Source organism: Leuresthes tenuis, unplaced genomic scaffold, assembly GCF_036924035.1.
Source record: "Leuresthes tenuis unplaced genomic scaffold, fLeuTen1.0.hap1 SCAF_17, whole genome shotgun sequence".
In the NCBI taxonomy this organism is placed as follows: domain Eukaryota; kingdom Metazoa; phylum Chordata; class Actinopteri; order Atheriniformes; family Atherinopsidae; genus Leuresthes; species Leuresthes tenuis.
Genome location: NW_027325371.1, coordinates 6217400 through 6239837, shown reverse-complemented (window position 1 = coordinate 6239837; position 22438 = coordinate 6217400). Strand labels below are relative to the sequence as shown.

The 22438-nt window shown below is 40.1% G+C and overlaps 1 protein-coding gene across 1 annotated transcript in view; it reads right to left on the bottom strand.

Moving 5' to 3' along the window:
• Positions 1-22438, bottom strand: part of shank1 (SH3 and multiple ankyrin repeat domains 1) — a 75815-nt gene that overhangs the window by 13601 nt on the left and 39776 nt on the right. Inside the window, exons 10-19 of the mRNA XM_072368226.1 lie at positions 21234-21300; positions 20929-21098; positions 19683-19804; positions 19008-19156; positions 17494-17607; positions 15736-15811; positions 2463-2545; positions 2226-2350; positions 1638-1773; positions 1464-1544 (exon numbers count right to left, since the gene is read on the bottom strand). Of these exons, the coding sequence (XP_072224327.1) occupies positions 1464-1544; positions 1638-1773; positions 2226-2350; positions 2463-2545; positions 15736-15811; positions 17494-17607; positions 19008-19156; positions 19683-19804; positions 20929-21098; positions 21234-21300 (1123 nt within the window). The remainder of the gene's footprint in view (positions 1-1463; positions 1545-1637; positions 1774-2225; positions 2351-2462; positions 2546-15735; positions 15812-17493; positions 17608-19007; positions 19157-19682; positions 19805-20928; positions 21099-21233; positions 21301-22438) is intronic.

Sequence of the window (22438 nt, the reverse complement as noted above, 5' to 3'; positions counted from 1 at the left end):
TTTTGTTGGTTAGACTGAAGCTCTACACATCAGATAATACATGCAATATCACTCCATACATACATTGCAGCTGGTAAGATAGTGGAAAGTATAGTGAGTAATAGTGAGCACTGTGGCAGTGGAGAGGTGGGTTTGGGGGTTCAGGACACTAGAACTTTGTGTCGGACTGGGTGCTCATGCTTTGTGCTGCTCAGGTGAGGTCACACCACAGAGAGAAGGCAGGTAAGGGGAGGAGAGAAGGGAAAGAAAAAGCAAAAGGCTGATATCAACACCTTGAATAAAAGTTAATAATATCCTGACTTCTGGCAGCAGAACATGACTCACTGTAATTGTTGTTTTTTACAGGGATGGGCAACTGTTTGCAAGAGAAAGCAACCAGAACTGAGACCAACTCACAAAAGCCTACTGATTCTCCTCCAGCAGCTCATCAGTTGCTCACTGAGCATGCTCAGAACCAGACAGCAGGAGCGCCAAACATCAGAAGTGTTAAGAGGATATAAGCCAATCACCAATAAAATACTGGCCAACGTTCTGATCTGCAAATGGGGGCGTTGACCCTCACCATGCACTCTCCTCCCACCATTTTGCCTCAAATAGCGATGGCACACACATGGCCACAAATATTACTGTTACCATAGCAACAGACCTGGAACAAAGTTTTTTTTCCCTCAAAGATTACTCATCTCAATAAATTTATCCTTGATATGATTTCTTCCAAAGAAATCAAAACATTTTCAATATAAGATGATGAAAAAAAGGTAATATTCTGCAACATCCCTTCAAAAAAGTAGATGAAGAAGTCCAGACACTTTGTTGTGATGTTTGTGGTAGCCCAAAGTTCTTCCCAGGTGACACCCAATCCCCTAAAGTGTTTCCTTAAAAAAAACAAATACAAGTGTCAATGTTTGTGTGTGTGTGTGTGTGTGTGTTGATCAGATGGGGTGGTAGACTGCTCTGTGGGCACTGAAGTTACAGCTGTTGGTGGGCCAGGGAGGAGAAGGGGGTGCAGGGGAGTTAAAGGTAAAATAAGCGAGCAGTGAGACAGGGATCACAGGGAGGATAGCGACACTTTTGTCTGGGTGGGGTTACCTGTAGTGGGGGTGCTGGAAGTGACAGTGTGGAACCTCTGAAAGAACAGTGAAATGCATTGAGTCCGTCATCCATGGCGGCAGCCAATCTTCTTTTTGTCTTGTATGTCTTTCTGAATAACTACACTATATTTTCTGTGCTTTCTTGCTGTCTAAATTTAGACCAAACTCACGTTTCCTTCACACTTTCAGAATCTTTAATAACCTCCAACACTGGTTTCACACTGCCTCTATCATTCCTTATCACATCTGACAGTTTCCAACTTGTGAAGCCCCTTCCTTCTTTGTCTGCATCTCTCTAAAAGTATGTTCCTTCATTCTTTTTAATCCCTCTAGTTTTATCCTCCAAAAAGTTAGTTTAAGCCTGTTTCTTACCCATCTCCTCCAGCTCTGAAGTCATTGATTTGGATCGTAGGGCAATAGCAGGAGTGCTCAGTCTCTTGCTCTGCTGTGGGACTGGAGTAGAGGGGGAAGAGAAAGGCAGCAGTAGTCAGTCAAGCTGTTAAAAAACAAGTTTCAGTTACCAAAAGAAACCAGAAAGGCTCTTACTTTTTTTCCTTGCACCCTCCTCCATGTCAGGGTTGCGAGTTACCATTACAACCTTGACCATGAGGCTGTTGCCACCCTGCCGGATCATGTTGACGACCTGCCGGTGACCAACCTTCACCACATTCTGACCATTGACCTGGGACACAGGCACAGTTTTTACAGAACATGAGAACAAACTATTTCATCCCAATGACATTTTCAGTTAATGTACGTCAGTAAAGCAGTTGGTTTTGTAAACTACAAATGATTGCTTGTAGTTTATGGTTTCCAGACAATAAAATCAGCCAAATCTTTTATAGAACAAATGCCATAGTGTGTTTGCATGTTCTCCCCGTGTATGCGTGGGTTCTCTCCGGGTACTCCGTGCTTCCTCCCATCTTCCAAAAACATGCATGTTAGGTTAATTAGTCTCTCTGAAATTGTTCTTAGGAGTGAGTGTGAGCGTCTGTGGTTGTTTGTCTCGTTTTTGTCTGTGTGGCCCTGTGATGGTGCCTCTGTCCAAGGTGCCTCTTGCCCAATGACCGCAGGGATAGGCTCCAAAGCCTCTTCTGAGGAACTTGGAATTTCCACACGAAAACGTGACAGTACCTCTATGAGGAAATCCCCCATCCTTAGACCAGCTCTCCAAGCCACACCACCCTCGTCCACTGACTCCAAATACTGCAGGGCTGGGAAGGCCGGGGTGGGAGTAAACTCTTCGATGGGAGTCTGAGCTGGAGACACCATGAAATTATGAGATTACATTAACACTACATGTAACACAGGATGTGCTAAAATCTAATTGCACAACAAGGGGATATAAAGTGTACATTTCATGTTTCTTACCTTTGGCCCCTCTTAGCACGAAGCCAAATCCCTCACTGTCTTTTTTCTGCAGAAGCACTGTCTTCTCCTTGATTATGTAGTCACTATCAGGAAGGAGACAGAGGTGTGGCAGAGAGTTAGAAATAACTTAACAAAGTAGAGCGAGTAAGGAAGCTGTCAGTTCTCCACGCAGCGCGCCCGGGTTTTGTGTCCCGACCTCTGGCCTTCTACTGTATGTCATCCTCCTCTCCAGCTTCTCACGCCCCCCTTTGATTACATCAGTACTAATACTTCTTTCAACAGTGCATTATTATAAGGATGTATGGTCTAACAGTAAAAAAAGCACCTCTTGTGTCTTTTCTTAATTTAAAAAGGTTACAATTAATTTTGCACTATATTTACCTTAAAAATGACTAATAGTAACAAGCTAAAAAAAACTATAAAAATTACTTTTCAGGATGCACCATAACTGCAATATACGTTGTCATTTCTACAGCACAATAGTGAATTAAAACAAATAGTTTTACAGCGCCTCACTTTCGTGTATGGTTTTGACACTGAGCCCAGAGCCAGTTTCTACCAGAACCCTCAGTAAGAGATGCTATATACAGTATGATAGTGCTGCTTGTTGCCTCAGCAACAGCTAGAACTGGACGCAAGGAAACTTGGGCAGGTCCACAGCAGAGCCAAGCTATGTAATGGTAAACTATTAGTCACTGACAGCAGAGAACAGGCGCTGCATGCTCACAGGTGGAACTCACAATACACTTTCTCTTTCTGTGTTATGGCACAAACTGTTCGGGTTTGTGGATTTTTGTGTACTTTGGTTTGGTTTTGTCTTGGTTTTTCTAGGCTTTGTGTCTTTCCTGTTTGCTGTCCAGTCGTGGGTTTTTATTACGTTTGACTCATGTCTATTCTTTATTTGGGATTTTGTTTATCAGGTCATCAGTATACTTCTGCTTTTATTCATGTAGGGTTCATGTTAACTATCTGTTTATTAGTTCCACTCATTTCACCTGTGTCGAGTTGCCTCAGCTGCTGTTCAGTCACCAATCACTCTCCTCTGTATTTAAGCTCCCTGGTTGTTTCAATCATTTTCAGATCCTTTCCCCTCCCTCTACCCTGAAACAAACAGGTGGGAAGTTTGTGCCTTGGAGTGATATGCACATTTATTCATGTGGTGCTAAAGTTGTTATCAGGTGCTTTACCCAGGTCATTCTATTTTCAGAGAAGAATATTGTTGTCCCCTAAATTTATCTTTGTCTTAAGATTTTCCAGTTTTAAACAATGGTCCAAACCAACTTTTCTTGTGACCCACTGTGAAAGCTCTGCCTGGCTTGGTATTTGTTTAGTTTCAGAAGACTGTGAGTGGATTATCAAGATGATATTTCCCTTTTGAGCATCTCAAATGAATGTGTAAGTAACTGTCTATTTAACAGTTCAAAGTTAAGCAAACATTAGAGTAGATCAAACTTGCACCATTTTGATGAGGCCAGATTCTATGTCTGGGAACAACTTAATATGAACTGTATGAAAACGTGCTCAATCTTATCTATCTATCATGGTAATTTGAGTGCCTCTTTCTTAGCAATACATCAGTCGTCTGAGCAATTTAAACTTTTGACATCTGAGGTATATTTTGCATCTTATATTTTAAATACTTGACTTCTTTGTAATTGACCATTTTTACAATGTTGCACAAGTATTTAACTAAAGCAGAAAATCAGAGTGATTCTTTCGTCACTGTATATACACTATTAATATAAAAATCCATCTGCGATAGTCCATCAAGCAGGCTTCAGAAGGAATTTATTGAAAAATACATATTTGTGTTGTGTTAACTCATAGTAAGAGGCTTTTCTTAAAGCTCGGACATGTTACACACATTACCTGGTGGGTTGAAACTACTTCAGTTGGGTTTAAGGAATGGCATCATCGCTATCACATACATATCAGGGATGCTTGTCTTGTTATGAATGAAAAAGCTATACAAACAGTCATTCAGTCAAGCGGTGAGTCAGATATATATATATATATATATATACATACATACATATGGTATCAGCTGTAACACACTGTAACCACATGCTGATAATCCCATTGCGCACCAAAATAGTCCCAGCCCACTCCATCTGTTCATCCCTCTCTTTCTCTCTTTTATGGCTTTTCTTTTTTAAATTTTCCCCTCTTGATGGCTTCTCCACACCGCTCTCTACACTGGCTTCTTCCGTCCCTGTGTGTCTTTCTGATCATACAGTAAGTTTCGTTCTCTAATCACAGTTCCCCCTTGTGATCCTTTTCATTCACTCTATTATGTGTGTGATTCTCTCCATAAGCTGTGAGAGCCTCTCTGTCTCAGTCACTTTTTTATACTTGTATTCTTTTGTTCATTTCTGCAACGCAGCTCAGATCCTAAATGCTCTGAAGGACCAAGTGAACAAATTAACACACAGCATACTGTATGTACTCAGTAACACTAGTACTCTACTGTTTTCCCTTAAATGAGAATCGCCTGAATTTTTAGACCAAATACTGGTAAAGTGCAGATCTGAATCACATTCACTCTGTTGGTGTTAGCCTGCTGAGTCTCAAGTTACAAGACTTACTTGATTTACTGAGCTGAACAACCATGAAAATGACTTGTTTGCACCAAACAAGCAAGAAAACCTAACCACCAACATCAAAATGTTGCACTTTACCCTATTGGCAGTGTTAGTTAGTTACAGGTGCTGAAAATAAAACCAGGGAAGTGTCTTTCAATTGAAAATGTATAATATCCATCACTGGTGTAACTAATAAGTCTCAGAAGTAATGACCTTGACTTTTTGGTATTTAAACAAAACAGTGCCTTTTAACTTTCTTACCTAGCTCTGTTAATCCACCTGCATCAATGTTCATTATGCATAATGATACTAAAACAGCGAAAAATGCAGCTTTTACCTCAGCTAACCTTTGAGCAACACCGTTTACTCAATAGCCATCAATCAAAACAACAAAGTGACTCTCACCAAGCAAAGTGTTCCATGGCTTTAACAAATCATTGAGGAAACAACTGTGGAATTTGTTCTATGATGAGTTTGGAAGATATTGGATGTAGGAAGATCATATTGCACTTATCCTACGCTCACTCAAGTGTGCGTTTGTGTTAGCAGTGGTAGTCATATTATGGGGTTGTATTAGCAGTGTTTGTCTTCAGAGAGTTGGAATATACTATGTCAGAGTCAAGGGAATTTTTTTTAGTGTGTAAATTAGTAAACCATCCATAAACAGTTATTGTCAGCCATCTGGTTGTTTTTTATACAGCTAAACAGAGCTTTCATGGTATGTATAATGGACTTGTTAAATGTGAGATACCACTTTATTTATTCATAAAACACATTGCAGTTTATTTTCTTTAACACTTCCATGTATGTTTGGAAGGTGTTCTCACTTCAAGTAGACAGCAGTTTTCAGTCTCTGAGGGACTCTCATTTGGAGAGGTCAAAAAGATTCAGGTCATCAGGTAAACTTTTGCGGACAACAATTTCAGATAATCCTGCCACTAACCTTGTACTGCCACTAAGCGGTGATATCAAAAAGCAATTGAAGTGTACAATGCAGGACAGTGTGCAGTGTGTCCCATACTGCATAAGTTGAAAGGCGAGGCGTTAAACAGGTCTAGCCAAGCAGTCTATAGGGGTGTCAAAAAGAAGCTGGAACTTGTCATGCATGCTGCATTGTTAAAACTCCCTCAGCATGCGCCGTTTCCTTTCTGTCGGCAGTATCCTTCTCCCTATCACTCACATATACGCACACGCTGGTAAACCCACATACACATGCCACACATAAAACTGGAAAATAAAACACATATCAGCTAGCCAATAGAGGTGAATACATTTACCAACCATACCTTTTTGTTTTTGATGGACAGCAGCAAACACGCCATCCTTCCATACACACATAAACACACACACACACACACTTTGGCATACATGCAGACAAACAAACACGCAATCAACCTGCACATCAGCAAGAGCAGCAAGCATCTCTTCTGCCAGCGCAGCATTGCTAGAGGACATTTGTTCAGAGAGCAAATCAAAGCATGGGGAAAGAAAACGACACACTTTCACATGTTCATAGAGCGAAACATAGAACGACTGCACTGCTCATACACCGGGCTGTGCAGCAGCAGCAGCTCTCGTCATCTTCACACACATACATCGTGCACACACACTGAATCAAACACATCTGTCTGCAAGCATGCTTTGCAACATCTGTCAATCTATCTAATCGATCTTGCTCTGCCATCCATGATGTACACATGCATGCATCCGTCCCTCCACAACCTATTTCCCCCATCAACAGGAGGAAGAGAGGGTAAGAGAGGGAGGAAGAGGAGGGAAGGGGGGTATAAAAAGCCATGGCAGGTACCTGTAAATGAACCAGACGCTCCTATTCACAGGGCCCAGCGATGGCCAGGAAGAAGAGAGGGAGAGGGAGAGGGAGAGATCCTCCTCGCTGCATGCCCCCATCGCCATTTCCTCCCCTCCCTCTCCTCCTCCTCCTTCTCCTGCTCCTTCTCCTTCTCGTCTTCCAGTGAGACAGCAGCGAGCGTGAGCCGCGAGAGAGGAGGAGAGGAGGAAGAGGAGAGAGAGATGGAAGAAGGGAAAGGGAGAGGGCCGAGCTCTTCCAGCCCCTTCATACTTAAGACAGAGAGAAGGAGGAATGGGAGAGCGAGTGAGGGATTGAGATGGTTAGCTGTGACTGCGACACAGAGAGAAGAAGAGAGAGAGAAAATAGGAGGAGGAAGAGGGGGAGAAGAAGGGGAAGATGGTGGCTTAAAGAAGGAGGGAGAGAGTGAGAGGTGATTGGGTTTGTTCACATGGGGCTTCATGCACAAACATATACTGTACAGTTCAGGCAAGCCAGCCGTCATGCAATCAATGCACACACATCTTCATCTTTCTTTACGCTCCTCTTCCCCTTCATGTATTCTGTCACTCTACTTTCTACAGCTTATATGCACACCAATCAGCCACAACACTGAAACTGTAAAACTGACAGGTAAAGTGAGTAACAGTGCTCAATGTCTTACAGTGCAGAGTACTGCTTGGAAAACCTGCATCCTGACATTCACATGGATGTTGACACTTGTAACCTACATTTCTGCGGAGCAGTCACTCCCCCACAGTAGAAGCCTCCCTCACCAAGACAGCCAGCGGGACCCATGGAAACCGCTTGGGTATGCGTTCAAAGAACATAACAAAGAGTCTGAGGTGCTCAATCCACTTCTAAACTGTAGACACAAATCTGATGGAGTCTGATGGGGAGCAAGCCCGATCCATAAAGACCCCTCCCCACAATCCACAGAGCTGAAAGGATTTATTTCTAAGGTAATGGTACCAGACAGTCACGGACATCCTTGGATGTTCTTCATTCACGCCCTGACTGGTCAGAACTCATTTGGCAGCATGTTGAAGATCCACTCATTATTAGGGTGGTTATAGTGTTATGGACAGTTAGAGTATGGATTAACTCCACTTTTTCAGTGCTATCGTGATTTCCCATTATTGACAATGGATGTCTGCTGTACAGTAATTCATATGGCGACGGTGGGGATTTTCAAGACACTGAAAAGACATATGATTTAAGCCTGTTTACTTCCAGTTTAGTTCCAGCTTTTGTAATTTGAATTGGAATAAGCGATCATAGAAGATGGATGGATGGATGGATTCAAATTAGCTTATCAGACTGAGTCTGCAGTAGTTAAAGTGTACTTTGGCAGTTATAAATCATTTGAAAACTCTTGTATTTGTCAAAGTTAGAGAATGTATATGAGTGAAAAATGAATACAAAAATTTAAAAATCTAAAAATGAGGAATCATTTTGTCGTAAAAAGGGTATCAAAGAGGAAATGTGATTTTTGGGCGCATGTACTGTAAAAGGTCTGCAAATCAATAAACCCAAAGTCCACCTCAGAGGGAGTTATTAACTGTGAAAAAATACACCACGGCACACCAGCAGTCTAACCTTTTTAGACCATGACCTCATCATGTAACACATCTGTAAATCGCTTGCCCAGAGCCTATTTGGCATGCCTCAAACGTGAAATTTGCAGCTGCCTCTCACCCTGCCATTTTTGACCAATCAGTAAGCCCAGACAGGGCCTTAAAGACCATCCATATCCCCTGCAACCTACAGCTGGGGGAAGACAGGGTAAGAGAGGAAGGAAGAGGAGGGTAGCAGGGCTGTAAAAAGCCATGGCAGGTACTGCAGAAAAAGCAGTGTACAATATGACAAAAAGTTTTTGTTTTTTAAACAATAAAAAATGCCAACTTGTTCTAGTAGACCCTGAAAATAAAATCAAGAAAGTGTATAAGCATATGGGCTCTTAAATGTCAATGATAAATCCTGCCAAATGAAAATAATTATCATTTGTCAGAAATACTTGGTGTCAGACAGGCTACAAGCATTGTTTTTCAGTGTGAAGACCTCAAGCGTTGAAAACATCTACTTTCAGCCAAGACACAACATTTTAAGAAGTTCTGGTGTCTTAAGCTGTCATTTTGTGTTGCCTATGCCAAACTTAAACCAAAGCTTTTGGTTAAAAGGTCACACAACATCGGAGCGCAAAATAGAAAAAGCAACATTGTCAGTTGAGACTCTCAGTGTGTGTGTTTGGAGTAAAATTAGGAGAAAACACGATAAAAAGCTGAATGACTTTTGAATGCTCAATCACCTCCCCTTCCTCATCGTGGAGACTTTGTTGCTTGATAATTGCACAGTATTTGCTTATCGAGTCAGATAATGCAGTCAGCTGTGACACAGCAACACGTATCTCAGAGACACTACCAGCTTTAACAAAACAGCAATATGCGACACCCTGAAAATAAGAATAGGTTTTGATATTGCACAGCAAAGTAAATCTGACTGCGAAGATCCCCGTGGAGGATCTTTGAGCTATTATTGACCCCATGTGCCTTTAAATCATGCCTAACATTATCCAACCAATTTTTTCCCCTCATCTTTCCAGCCTCTAACATGTGACACACAGACACATGCTCCATCCTTTCGTTTGCTGTAAACAAAGCATGAATGAGAGGGTAGAGCAATGGGGGGGGTGCAGACAGAATGAGAAGAGAGGACAGAGAAACAGCTGGCAGATGAGTGGCGGAAGGAGGAGGAGGACAGAGAGAGGGACAGAGAGAGAGAGCGGCAGATTCTCTCAAAAAGGCACTCACATCATCTCTCAGTCAAAGCCTCCTCAACGTATGTCGAAATTGTTCTCCGTCGACTGGCCCTCCCTCCATCTTCCTTGCCTCTCTACACTTGCTTTCTCTTTCTGTCATCCTCTCAAATCCCTCCTGCCTTCGAGAACGATCACAGCTCTTGTTCTCCCTCTTCTCATATCTGTGCCTTTTTGTTTTCCTCCCTGCATGTCAGGCTACACCACTGTGATTGTGTGTGTACAGTACGCGTGTGCACGCTTGTGCGATGGCAGAGAGAGCTGTGCTGGGTGGAGCAAATGTTGACAGAAGGTCCAAACGATCATGTGTTTTATGTTGTCTGCGTGTTCGCCAAATGTGTCCTTGCTTTATTCACATCGTTCCACAACTGAACCATAGACAAACCTGAACTTGCACTCTGATTAATGTGTGTTTCGTTTCTTGGAAATTTAAACCAAAAGTCAGGTTTAAAGTGGAACAAGTTGGGGAAACATGAAAGTTCAAATGGCTATGTTGTGAGAGATGAATTCATCTTTTTGATGCACTATTGTACTTGCTCGTCCTGGTTTGAGTGGTTTGTTATGGGCTGGCAGCAGCAATCAGATCATGTACAATTGCTCTGTTATTGCTCTGTGGCAATGCAATGACATAGATTCTTTATGTGTTTAATCTCTATTTGTAAGAATTTCTTTAACTAGCATCTTGCAGATGCTGCAGAAATACTCCATGAAATGTATATATATTCTTCCAAAGAAGAGTATGTCACAGCCATACAGATAATGTACATTTAATAAGTATCAATAGTGTCATTTTTTGGTGATATGAGCTTTTCAGGAGACCAGCAATACATAATCTCCCTGTAACTTCGTCATCACGGTTTAACACAAGATTTTGCATTATTGAGAAATAATTTAGATATTTCACCCTTCATTAACAAGTTGGCACAATTTCCTGAGGTCTAAAATGTAGGAGACATGCTTTGGTCAATGTATCTCTAGTTTAAGCACAACAGTAGTCTTCTCACCCCTATTGAAACTACAACCCAACGAGGCTGTTTTCGGGGTGGGGAGTGGGGAAGTGAGCAGCCATTCACTCCACCTCTTTCTCCGCCCCCGTCTTTCCAGGGATGTGCCTCTCTTGAGACAGACAGCTGCTCCTGATCATGTTTCAAACAGAACAGTGCAATCGTATCAGTTCGAACCGAAGTCAGACCCTGAACAAGAAGGAGCTCCTGAACAAGTTTGACCATTAAGGCTTTAACGAGACATTGGTGAACGGTTAGTTTTTGCATGTACGTGCGTTGGCTAAGGACACACAGTCATGCTAGTTGTCATTCAACCGACTGCAAGTGACAAGAGTTTATATAATACCATGTGTTTTAGTACGCTGCTTCTAAACGAAACCTGGGCCTCTTGTATGCAATTTAATGCAACACAACCATAAGGATTGTATTGTCCAGTCACACCAATAACATCCCAGCTTTCTCTATATATGGTTATAGTTATTTTATTGATCCCAAAAGGGAGCAAGGGGCTGTTTAGCACTCCAGGCTGTAAGATATCGGTACTAGCAAGTAATGCTTTCTCATCAACAGTAATAAACCAAGCAGACGTACACATAACCTTAGTAACCTCATTTATTACAGCATGTTGTCTATATTTCCACAGAAAGTTGGAACTGGGCCCTATTCAAGGCACAATTTCTAAGTAATTTCAGCTTTGAACTGGCACATACACTCTTTTGCTAACTATAGCTGGAACATTACAATTAAATATGAATTTAATCCACTTGGCTCTTATCCCCCGAGGCCAGACAATGATGTAAGATGCATGTTGTTCAGTACAGCTGACAACAGGGTATTTCTGTGAAAAGCTGGATTCATCATTCTAACGGGTTTAAAGCAAGCAAGAAAATGAGGTTGAGACCAAGCAGAGGAGGCAGGATGAACTTAACAAATGACATTATTTTACACTGAAAGTCCAAAGGGTCAAGAAATTAAATATTCTAAAATATAGAGAGCATAAAACAAAATGCAAAGTTTTCAAGTTTTTGTGCAATATTTTCCCTACAATTTCCACTACAGTGAATCTTTTTAAATGGATGTGGGAAGGCCAAAGAGCTTTGTGTACTGTAAGGGAACACCAGCAAAGTATGCATCACTTTGAAAAGACATAAAGAACATTTACAAATGGGATGACACTCTGTCACATAAAAACAGGTTGCAAATAAGAAATCTCAAGAAAACAGAGGAAAACAGCAAGATAAATGAACAAGAACACAAGAGTCACTAATAATTTGATTTGTTTGGTAATGTCTCCTGAAATACAAGTCACAGATATGTTTTGAAGTTTGATAGCATCCAAATATTCAAACATTTCTCTTTTTAAATAGTTTTTTTTTTGCACTTGTGGCTTTTAATCGACAGTGGGTAGACAGGAAAGGAAGAGTGGGGGAAGACGTGCAGCAATGCGCACCAAGCTGGGACTCTAACGCGGGCCAGCTTCATCGAGTAACCGCAGCCTCTGTGTATGGGACACCTGCTCAACCAGTTGAGCTATGCACCACCATAGAATTCTCATTTTACAGCCGACTGGATGACCTGAATTGGACCACAAAAGAACCTTATGCCATGGTAAGACCCAATGCAGGAAACAGAGCACATATGTTCATAATATGAGACATTTATTCTAAAGCGATTAAAAGATCAACGCAGCAATCACTCATTGTAATCAGCCTCAGACATTCCTGCCAACAGGATGAAACCAGCTTTTAAGTGAAACTTTTAAACTGGAAAAACAAATATTTAATTCCTCTTTCAAATAACAAATTAAATTCATAGGCGATAGAACACACTATTGCTTTTGATCTTACTGATCCATTTATGATTTGGTATGACCAACAGTTTAAAGGTGGCTGATAAAAGGACCTTAGACCACTGGTGCTATTCCTTAAGCAACACATCAAATTGTGAGAAAATATAATTGCTTTAAACTGCATTTCTTCTGCTGGCTCCAAAAATGATTCAGTCACCACTTACCATCCTGTTGAAATGCAAAGCTGTAGCAGAAATAAACAAGTTTGCAGCCTGACATGGGCGTTGTATGTTGAAATATGTTATTATATAACTCACCCATTTAAACCATATAAATGATTAAAGATATGAACGATTAGAGGGGAGCAAAATATTCTAGTTTAAGTAAGATCTAAACTATCTATTTCTATATGTCATATTTTATCAAAAGGGATCAAAATTATCTTTTATGCCAAACTAATTCAATATGTACAGATTATATTTAACCCTCTGAGGTCTATGATTACACCGGCGTGATCAGATCGCATGACGTCATAACGGCTAAGACCCCAGCGGGTTAATGATTTCAAATGCTCATGTGTAAGTATAGATTATAGAATATACAGTATATAGAATAACCTTGATACTGTTTTAGAGGCTTTTCTCGCTTTAAGAAACACTTTGGAAGAAGGACATATTGTATCATAATCATCATATTCTACAAAATCATTACAGTGTCAATAAATCCGCCAAAAAAAAAAGGTCTGACAGCTGTTTTATCAGTAAATCTCAATATAGCATCTACCTTTTAACCTGCTGAATATTTTCTAACTGTTTCCTGTTGCATGCTTAATTATGGCCATCCCTTCCATTTGCAAACACAAACTACCTTTATTTTTCCAATCCTCCTCTACTTCTTGAGTGCCCTTCACTGTCTGACCTCCAGATGGAGACACCACAGGGAAGTGATGGTGATAGAAAGAAAATTAAAAAGTACAGGGGGGTTCACAGTACAGTGATGAATAGAATGCGAGGGAGGGATGCAGAGATGGTTGAGAGATCTGACCAATTATAGAGGGATGGAAGGAGGAATAGGTGAGATATTACATGTAGTGATAAAGGCTGTGAAAGTGGGTCCATGTGAGGGCGGCTCTGAGTCAGCTGTGCCCACCTGCCTGGCTAAACAAACAGTCTCAGACTCCATCTATACAGTAACATGGCTTTAATCATCAATGATGTGTGTGCTGCCATGTGAGTGAAAATATGTGTGTGAGTTGGTTAACTGTGTCGCTTGTATGAAATGTCCCCGTGGATAAAAAAACATGTAAATAATATATTATAGTGTGCATATGAGTGTGTTAAAGGAGCTCAGTGATATAGAGAAAAATACATTAAAAACAAAACAGAACTTAACAGTAAAAGTTGAGGAATCATTTGCATAAATGACACACGACAACAATAATAATATGAATAATAATTATGACTTAATTTCTGTAAATAATCTACTTTGCTCGGTCCAAGTCACTGGAATGGACTAGACACTGAAATGAGTTTGCTTTAAAGTGATTTTATCATGATGGCGACATTTAAAAAAATATATTAGTCTGAGTCATTTAGGAGAAGTCACACAACCAAAATCAGCCGAGGGCTTGTGTGTCAATAGAAAAAGATGAAGATGTTCAAAAAGCTGCTTTACATTCACACAAATATCCTGAATACAATCACATTTTTATAGTATTCTGGTTATGCAAAGCACATCTTATCCTGCTCCCATAAAGTCAGAGTTTTACTTTGGTAGAAAATAAGGACTCTGCCATCTGTAAACACCCTCTTCAGGTTTCTGGACATTTTCTTATGGTAAAGATCATAGAGTCTAGTTTCAGAAAATGTTTGGAAAATGTTCACCTTGATGAGTTTTCTTTAAGGTTCCTCTTGAGTAACATAGGGCTGTATTTGTATGTGGGTAAGAGGCCAAAAAATACTTCTACACATGTGGCCATGGCTTTAGTCCCCATAAAATCCAAAAACAATCAGGATGCTCATGAACTGTTCCTTCTTAGGTAATCAGTACCGACACAATGAAGGGAAGCCAAATAAACTTCATCCCATTTTAACACTGATTATAAACCTGTTAAAAATCAGTTGCCCTTTAAGAAGTAATAGCTGTGTAAGACTGGATGTTGATTTAAGTTGCAGTGGGTGGATGACTTGCTGTATAAAGCCAAAAAAAGACCCAATGATCTCAGCTGATGTTCAGGGATTATTCGTGGTTGGTCCCAGGGCACAGCGATACATATGCATTACCTTAGACTGCCTGGCCATTGAGGGCAGTAATGCATCTGGTGGTTTTATAACACTGCTCAACACAAAGAGACTTAATCATCAAGAGACTTTATCATCAGTTGCCTGAAAGAACCAACTTAGCTCACCCTTAAAAATACAACTGAGCAAAATGGTTCTATACCTTGGAGCCCAAAATAAAATCTATGACTAAAGGAATTTATGCTAAAATCCAAAACGACAAAATGCACCTGTCAGCTCATTTTAAATTCAATGAACCCGCTTGTCAAAACAAGGCTGAGAATGATTCCACGATAAAAGCAGGCAGATCAGCCTCTAAACTAAAGGTAGCGATCCCTCACTCATCGTCATCATGCTGTATGAATCCCTCACAGCTCATCACTTCACACAAATCAAAGTATCACTGGAACCTATGAATCATCGTATCTGGTTAGATATATACAGTATGTTACCATACAAACAAATCCCCTGCCAGCATGTGCAGTATACTAACAGTGAAGCACTGGGGTCAAAATGAAAACACTGTCTGTTTGACTTCCAGCTCCAGTCGGGAGGATGTACGAGTCACATCATCCACTTTAGCAAAGTACATAAACCCTGATCTCATGAGGAGAACTGTTCAGCGACCGATAGTCTGAACTAGTGGTAGCCATACCAAAATTGTCAAGAACTGTAAGCAGAATGAGATACATTATTCTGGTTCTCATATTACACTGAGCATGTAGATTCAGTATCTTAATGCCACTTTGTCAGTGCAAGTTCCCAAAAGTGCTTTTGTGTTCAGTTAAAATACTCCTCTGGTATGTTAAGTATCACTGCCCTGTGGTCTTAGCCATTTGTCTTGTGAGTAGTCAATTGGTACCAGTGGTTCACTCATGAGTCCACTGCAATAAGATTATGCACACACAACTGGATTTGCATGACATTTGTTCAGTGCACTGTTCTGCGACTGCTGATCTCACGGAGAGGTGGGGGATATTCAATTAGCTACTCTTACCTGGGCGCATCAAAGCTGTCGTAGGATCCCACAGTGTAATGGCGAAATAACCTTTTGGCTCGTTCTCCACGACTCTCTGAAAATCAAAAACACAGGTATGTCAGCCTGCTCTGACAATTACCATTTAAATCCATTAATGCAATTACTGCCACCATCTCAACCCTACAGGTGACCTTTTCCCCACGTCACCTATAACTAAACACTAATGCTATAATGGATATACATGCTAATTCAGGAAACAGGTTAAATTACTGCAATAAAAAAGATAATTCAATTCTTTAGTTAGTTTTTTAAAATCCTGTCTTCTTTTCAATCATATCACTCTCATTTGAAAAGCTTTTCAAGGTTTTTGGCCATTTTGATCAATGGGTGAGAATGTTTTGAAAGTAAATGTCCACATTGCATTTTTTCTCCTAAAACAAGGCAACCAGCATAGGGAAAGAAAATGTCTGGAATTAAACAACATGAAAAGGAAGCAGTTCTGGTCATGTTTGCCCATCCTCAGCTGCATATGCTCATATGCTCTGCCAGAAACAAATGATCACAACAAACAGAAAAAAGCCTGTTTCACCCCCCCAGGTGACTAAGTCCTTTCCTTTATTATTTTCTCCTTTGTGCACCCTGCACTAACATAAAGCTACAGAGCTGCAGGCACTCATTTTCATCAGGCCACCTTGTTATTCTGAAATGTCAAAAATCCTGTAAAAAAAAACAAAAAAAAAACAGGTATTTTGTAATACTATGTCCGTTGGTGCAAAACACTTGACACATTCATCACATAATATCAGTAAACCGACGCTGCTTTGACATAGAATTAAATAAATCACTTCAGTTACCTTCCCCCAATATTCATAAATACCTCACTGAGTCAATGAACAACACCAGCGACACTCCTTACAGCGACAACTACTTTTACAGACACTGAGATACTCTGTTCTTAACAGCTAAGTTTCAGATCAGAACCAAATTAAATTACGTAAATGCACTGCAGGTTGAAATATGCTGCATTTTGACTCAAATAACACAAACAATTAGGACTCTAGCTAAATTTCAGCTAATTTATTGTCTGCTGCTTCCATGCCATCTATACACTAAGATCTCATTTGTTTTATATATATATAGGCTCATAACTGTAGATGTAATTACAGTATATTTACTCACAGTAGTGGTGTTTACACAACTGTGGCTCGCAGTATACAAAGGGAACCATGGGTTGGTATTACTTGGGGGTTCAACAGACTTTTAGTTTAATTTTTTTGTAGTCTGAAATAGTATGCAGCATGATGAGCTCTTAGTGTTTTAGAATGGAAGGGCTGTGTCTTTTTTGCAATATAAAATGAATTAGACCCAAAGTGGAGTACACGGGTACACTTCAGACATTGCTTGGAGTAGTTTTCCAGCTCTCAGAACATTCAGTGCACTAGTGGTATTGCTGAGTGACAGCATTTGTAATTGTTGTGGCAGCATGAGTCACTTTTGGGTGAATTATTAAGTGTTTTTGCGGCTGATGTATTTAGGTGCGTATTTGACGGATCACTGTGGACAATGGTGTTGACACAAATGTTAAAAACTATTATATAATCAGCAAAACAATAGAATACTATTTGTTGAGGACCTAATGCTTATCGAGCTAAATCTATGTAAGCCCTCTATGAAATGAGAACTCAAGGGAGCATCAACTACTAAGAGGCTTCTTTTTCAGGATGAGCCTGCTGTGTGTGTGTGTGCGTGTGTGTGGAAAAAGACAGTAGTGATCACCTGATCGGTTGTCTTGGCTTCGAAGCACCACTTCCTCCACACAGTCAGAGGGGAACCAACCCGTGCGACCTCTGACTGTCCCCTCCCAGTAACCGCCTTCGCCAACACTCAACACTACAAGATGGGAGGAGGGAACAAAAGCAAGTCAAAAAAAGGAAACACAAACTGCAAAAACACACTCACACATAGACACCAATGAGAAATGAACACAAGAAAAAAGACAACAACATTATAGAGACGGAAAAGAAATAATGTAGACACACGCACAAACATGCAAACCTCCTACATACTCACCAAGACATACATACCTGGCGACACCTTAGACTCACTCACAAACACACACATATTCATACCTGCAGACATTAAATACAAACATAAATGGAGACCTTACACTCATGTTAGGACATGACCATTTTACAAACATGTGAAGACTGTTGGATCTGCGTCTGAGCCTGACTACACTGACATTTTGTACAGTTAACTGTGGTCCCTAGAGAATGAATCCTACAACCTGTGGTAAATTTCAGATTTTTCTCTAATGGCTTTAAACTCTTTGACCTGTTAAAGTTACTCCTTCCTCACAGAGTGATGAACAGCTGAACCGTTAGCCTCCAGAAGCGCATTCATCTGCGGTTTAGTTGGTAATGCTCAACATTACCTGACTTAAATGAATATCCAAGTGCTGCCATTGTAGTACCCCTTCTGCTGCCTTGCACAGATTCTTAGCCACTTTAGCTAAATTTTCACTCTGTTGGGTTGGCTTGCGCAAAGCACACTGGCTGATTTTCATCCCTCCAAGTAAGTTAGAGGCACAAAACAAACAAAGGAAAGCTGTCCAGAGCTAAAATTAGCATGAATATTGTTCTTAAAATAGCTTTTTGGGGAGGAATAAAATTTCTGTTGTATGCTGTGTACTGTGTTTAGCAAAGAAAACCTTGGTTAGTAAATTCAGATGTATGGTCATTGGATATTTGCCAAGATATTAGCTGATGCTAGGTATATAACTAAATGTTATTAAAATGCAGCATCGGGTTTTCTGTCCATAATACTTTATCAGTTAGCTAAATGGTGTTACCTTAAAAGCTGTTAATTGAATCTCACCTCTGAAATTGTTAAATCTCTGCAGTCAGCAGCTGATACAAGGAACTGATTGGGGCCATGCCAAATGCACAAACAGACACAGGTTGCAGCACGTTTAACCTCATCTTATATCAAATGTTGTATTAAATCTTATTTCAATGTACATTCAGGTAATTTCTACTTGTCAGATCTACCTGCTTGTATCATGTGGAACTCGTTTCATTTTCACAAACACCCATCTAGACGCCTCTGGTTGTGGCCTGAGAGAGCAGCGCCTGACTAATAGCCATGTTGGTACAAGGTGATGAAACAAAATCACAAACTCCTAACCAGACAGAGAGCCTGAATTCACCTACAGACAAAATGCAGTTTATGATGCGGCGAACACACACATACACATGGGGTACTGTGGCATAAAATGCGTATATACTCACCTTTAACCCTGTCTCCCTTATTAAAGCTTATTTCTCGCTCTCCCTGTGCCGAGTGTGCCCGAGTTGCTACAAAGACTCGTCCTGGGACGGCACTGTATAGGCGTCTGCGCTGGCCTGCAGTTTGTACAGTGGTGCTGGCAGGGGCAGGCCTACAGAAAAATCAAGTAGTTTGCTTCAGTATCCTTTAATTAGGTCTTCTCCCTCTTCCTGCCACTTCTCTTTCCCCACAAACTCGTCTTTCTTCAACCTTGTAGATATTGTCTGATCTATATGGTGAACCAGACCACATGGAATAGACCTGAAACTGTTACATAAATCATGGCTTCATTCTGCACGGAATCTGTCTTTAACAACGTGTTTCCATAATTCTTTAAATGAAAAAACATTTACAGGTGGTAATATTTGAATAAGTGGTTACTGAATGTGCTTTGTATTTGATCTACACAGACTTCTGTTCCTGACAAGTCTTGTCTTGAAAATGTGACTTCAGTTTTCAGCAAATAGATATTAGGTTGAGGACTTTGAATCCAGTAATCCATCTTAAAACATTTCAAGGGCTGTTTTAGGATTAGCAGACTCAAAGCAGAAAGTCTCATAAGAACCTTGACTTGCTGAAATAAAGCCACTGTGCTCTTCGAAAGGGAAGAGTTTTTATGCTGTCAGCTCTCCATTTACCCCTGTCTCCGACTCTGCCTGCTCCGGTCCTCCTTGTCTCCAATCCTTCCTCGCGAAGGGGAGCGTGTCCTCGCTCCTCTGGGACTGCTGGAGCTCCGCAGGGTTCCTGTATGCTTGTAGCCCTGAAAGGTGGGAAAATATACCTAATTTATCCACAGCTACATCCACATATATCATGTTCTAATACTATTGTTGCAACATACAATAGACTGCTCATCATATTGTACTGTATTGTAGTATTTTGAATACATTCATACTGAACAGTTGCTCTAATTTGTGTGCTATTTAATTTTTCATTATCATCATCATCGTGCCAATCATTATTACAAGGGCTCTAACAGCTTACACTTTTCTAAATTCCAAATAGATGATTAATTATAACAAAAAATTAAAGAAAACAATAATATACAGATTCCTATTCATACGAACATGATAATTAGCTTGTAAAATCACACAAATACATTTTGTAGATGTAATATTTTTGTTTCATGGGATGATTTCCTAAAGAAGATGACATAGAGATCTGATGACTTTCGTGAAGTTACTTTCTGTTATTGTGTAAGTAATAACTAAAATGTCCAAGATAAGATGGATAAGAGACTGCATTTAGAGAATGAAGCATACCTGCTCATTTATCCATCTATTCTCTATACCCGCTTTATCTTGTTTAAGGTAATGGGAGCTTTGAGCCCATTCCAGGTGACATTAGGTGAAAGGCGCCAAAACACCCTGAGCAGGTCTCCAGTCCATCACAGGGATTACACAGAGAGAGACAGGCAATCATGCACACTCACTCATACCTGTGTCCAATTCAGAATTGCCAATTAATCTAAAGTGCAAAGTCTTTGGACTGTGGAAGAAAATCAAGAGCACTCTCAGCAAACCATGCGGGTTAAAGGTAATCCATTACATTATACTATGTTTTTTCAATATTTGTGGGTTAGCTTTTTTCAACTTATAGTTCTAGTTAGAATTATCCCTTGATTGACTAAGCTACCCTTAAATCTTCTTTGTGTTGGATTATTGAAATCAAATGTGAGATTACACTTTCAAAATGTGGTGTTAGTTAGTTTTGTTGTATGTTTTGCAGCAAATTTACTTAAAACCCTTTTAATCCATCCATGAAGTGAGGCCTTTTTATCAGCTGTTGTCTCCAGTGTCAGTCATAAACTTTAACTGCCTGATCACAAGTATGGTGGACTGCTGTCAAAACATCTAGAATTTCTTTGAAATTGACCACAGATACCTGCACAGAGACGATGTTGGTGCTTGGGGCGTTGGGCACTGCCATCCAGTCTGGCAGATTCATGCTGCTGTCGCTATTGGCTCGAAGGAAAGGGTGAGGGTGGGGTATTGTCAGCGTCCGGGAGCTCTCCCGCCTCTGGGGGGCGTACTTTGGAGACTCCACAAAAGGAACTGGAAAGCAAGGGAGACAGGAGAAAAAGACAAGTTTATCTCATGGTGTGAAATTGTTTTCTTTTTCAACTGTTTGTTTTTGTCACATACAATGTGATCCATGTTAATACTCATTACATGAGGTACAGCCCTTACCCACATCTGTATCCCGGTGGTTCTTAATAATCTCTCCCAGCTCAAAATGCCCAGACATAACAGCCACCTGATAAACAAACAAACAAAGAGACACACAGATGCAAAAAGTTGTGTCTGATGTTGAAATTAAGAATTTTAGCTGCTGAAACTGTTTGTTAATGATTCCTTACTTTGCATGTCCTCAAATTGGCCATTTTACACTTGATGAGAACAAGACTGTGACCTAAATCTAGAACTTAATTTAAATAAACAAATAGATTGTTGCCTTGATGCAAAAACAGCTATTCTTGCTCAGAAAAGCTCAATAAAACAAAAATAAAAATCCCTAAATTGTTGCAGCAATGAACTTGCAGCTGTCTCATTTAAGATGTTCATATTTCAGGAGAAAATGTTGGAGACAGAGTAGCACAATAAGAATAAGAGGTTCGCAATTAGAGCATTTAACATTTGATACAAAAACTCTCACCAGTCGTTGGTACAACATTGCTTTAGTTCCTGCACCTTTACCTTGTCTGCTCTCATTTTCTTTTGTCTTTACTTTATCAGATTATGTCACATCTGGTGTTGCCTGCTGGTCATAATGTTTTAATGTTAGACTGTCTGTGCTGTCAATTCAGCTTCTGACGTGTGTTTTCTGTTTTCTTCTGTACTATATTGTTCCATTTTTTTTTATTCTTTTTTTTTATTGATTGATTTGAATGGCTATTGGATTGCGGGCGCCTGACCAAGGGAAAAAAAATCAACCACTTGGCTAAAACTGGCATGTTTACAGGGATGTTGATTGATGTGGACTGTTGCTGTAAAAGAAAATTAGATAAACATATTTAATACTTTTTTTGTTTAAATTTAGAATAATTCTGATTCAAACTCAATACTTAACTACTACTCTGGGATGGCTCCAAGTTGTACAACTTAGATCAAATTAATTTACCGTGTTCTTACAGAGAATGATACAGAAAAATTGTCTAAGTGCTCTCATGTGAATACATGTTTCCACTATCTTTCCATTATTGCGCAAATGCTTTTTTCTTCTTTTTTAATAAGCGACACAGGTCAATACACAATCCAGCCAACCTGATGCTGTGTCCATGTTGTTTCTTCTGTTGTTTGTGTGTATGTGAAAGAGAAAACAACAGATTATCTCAGCTGGCTTTTCCTGAATTGACAGACTTAATGCATCCAGATTTAGGGGTCACATGCTACCT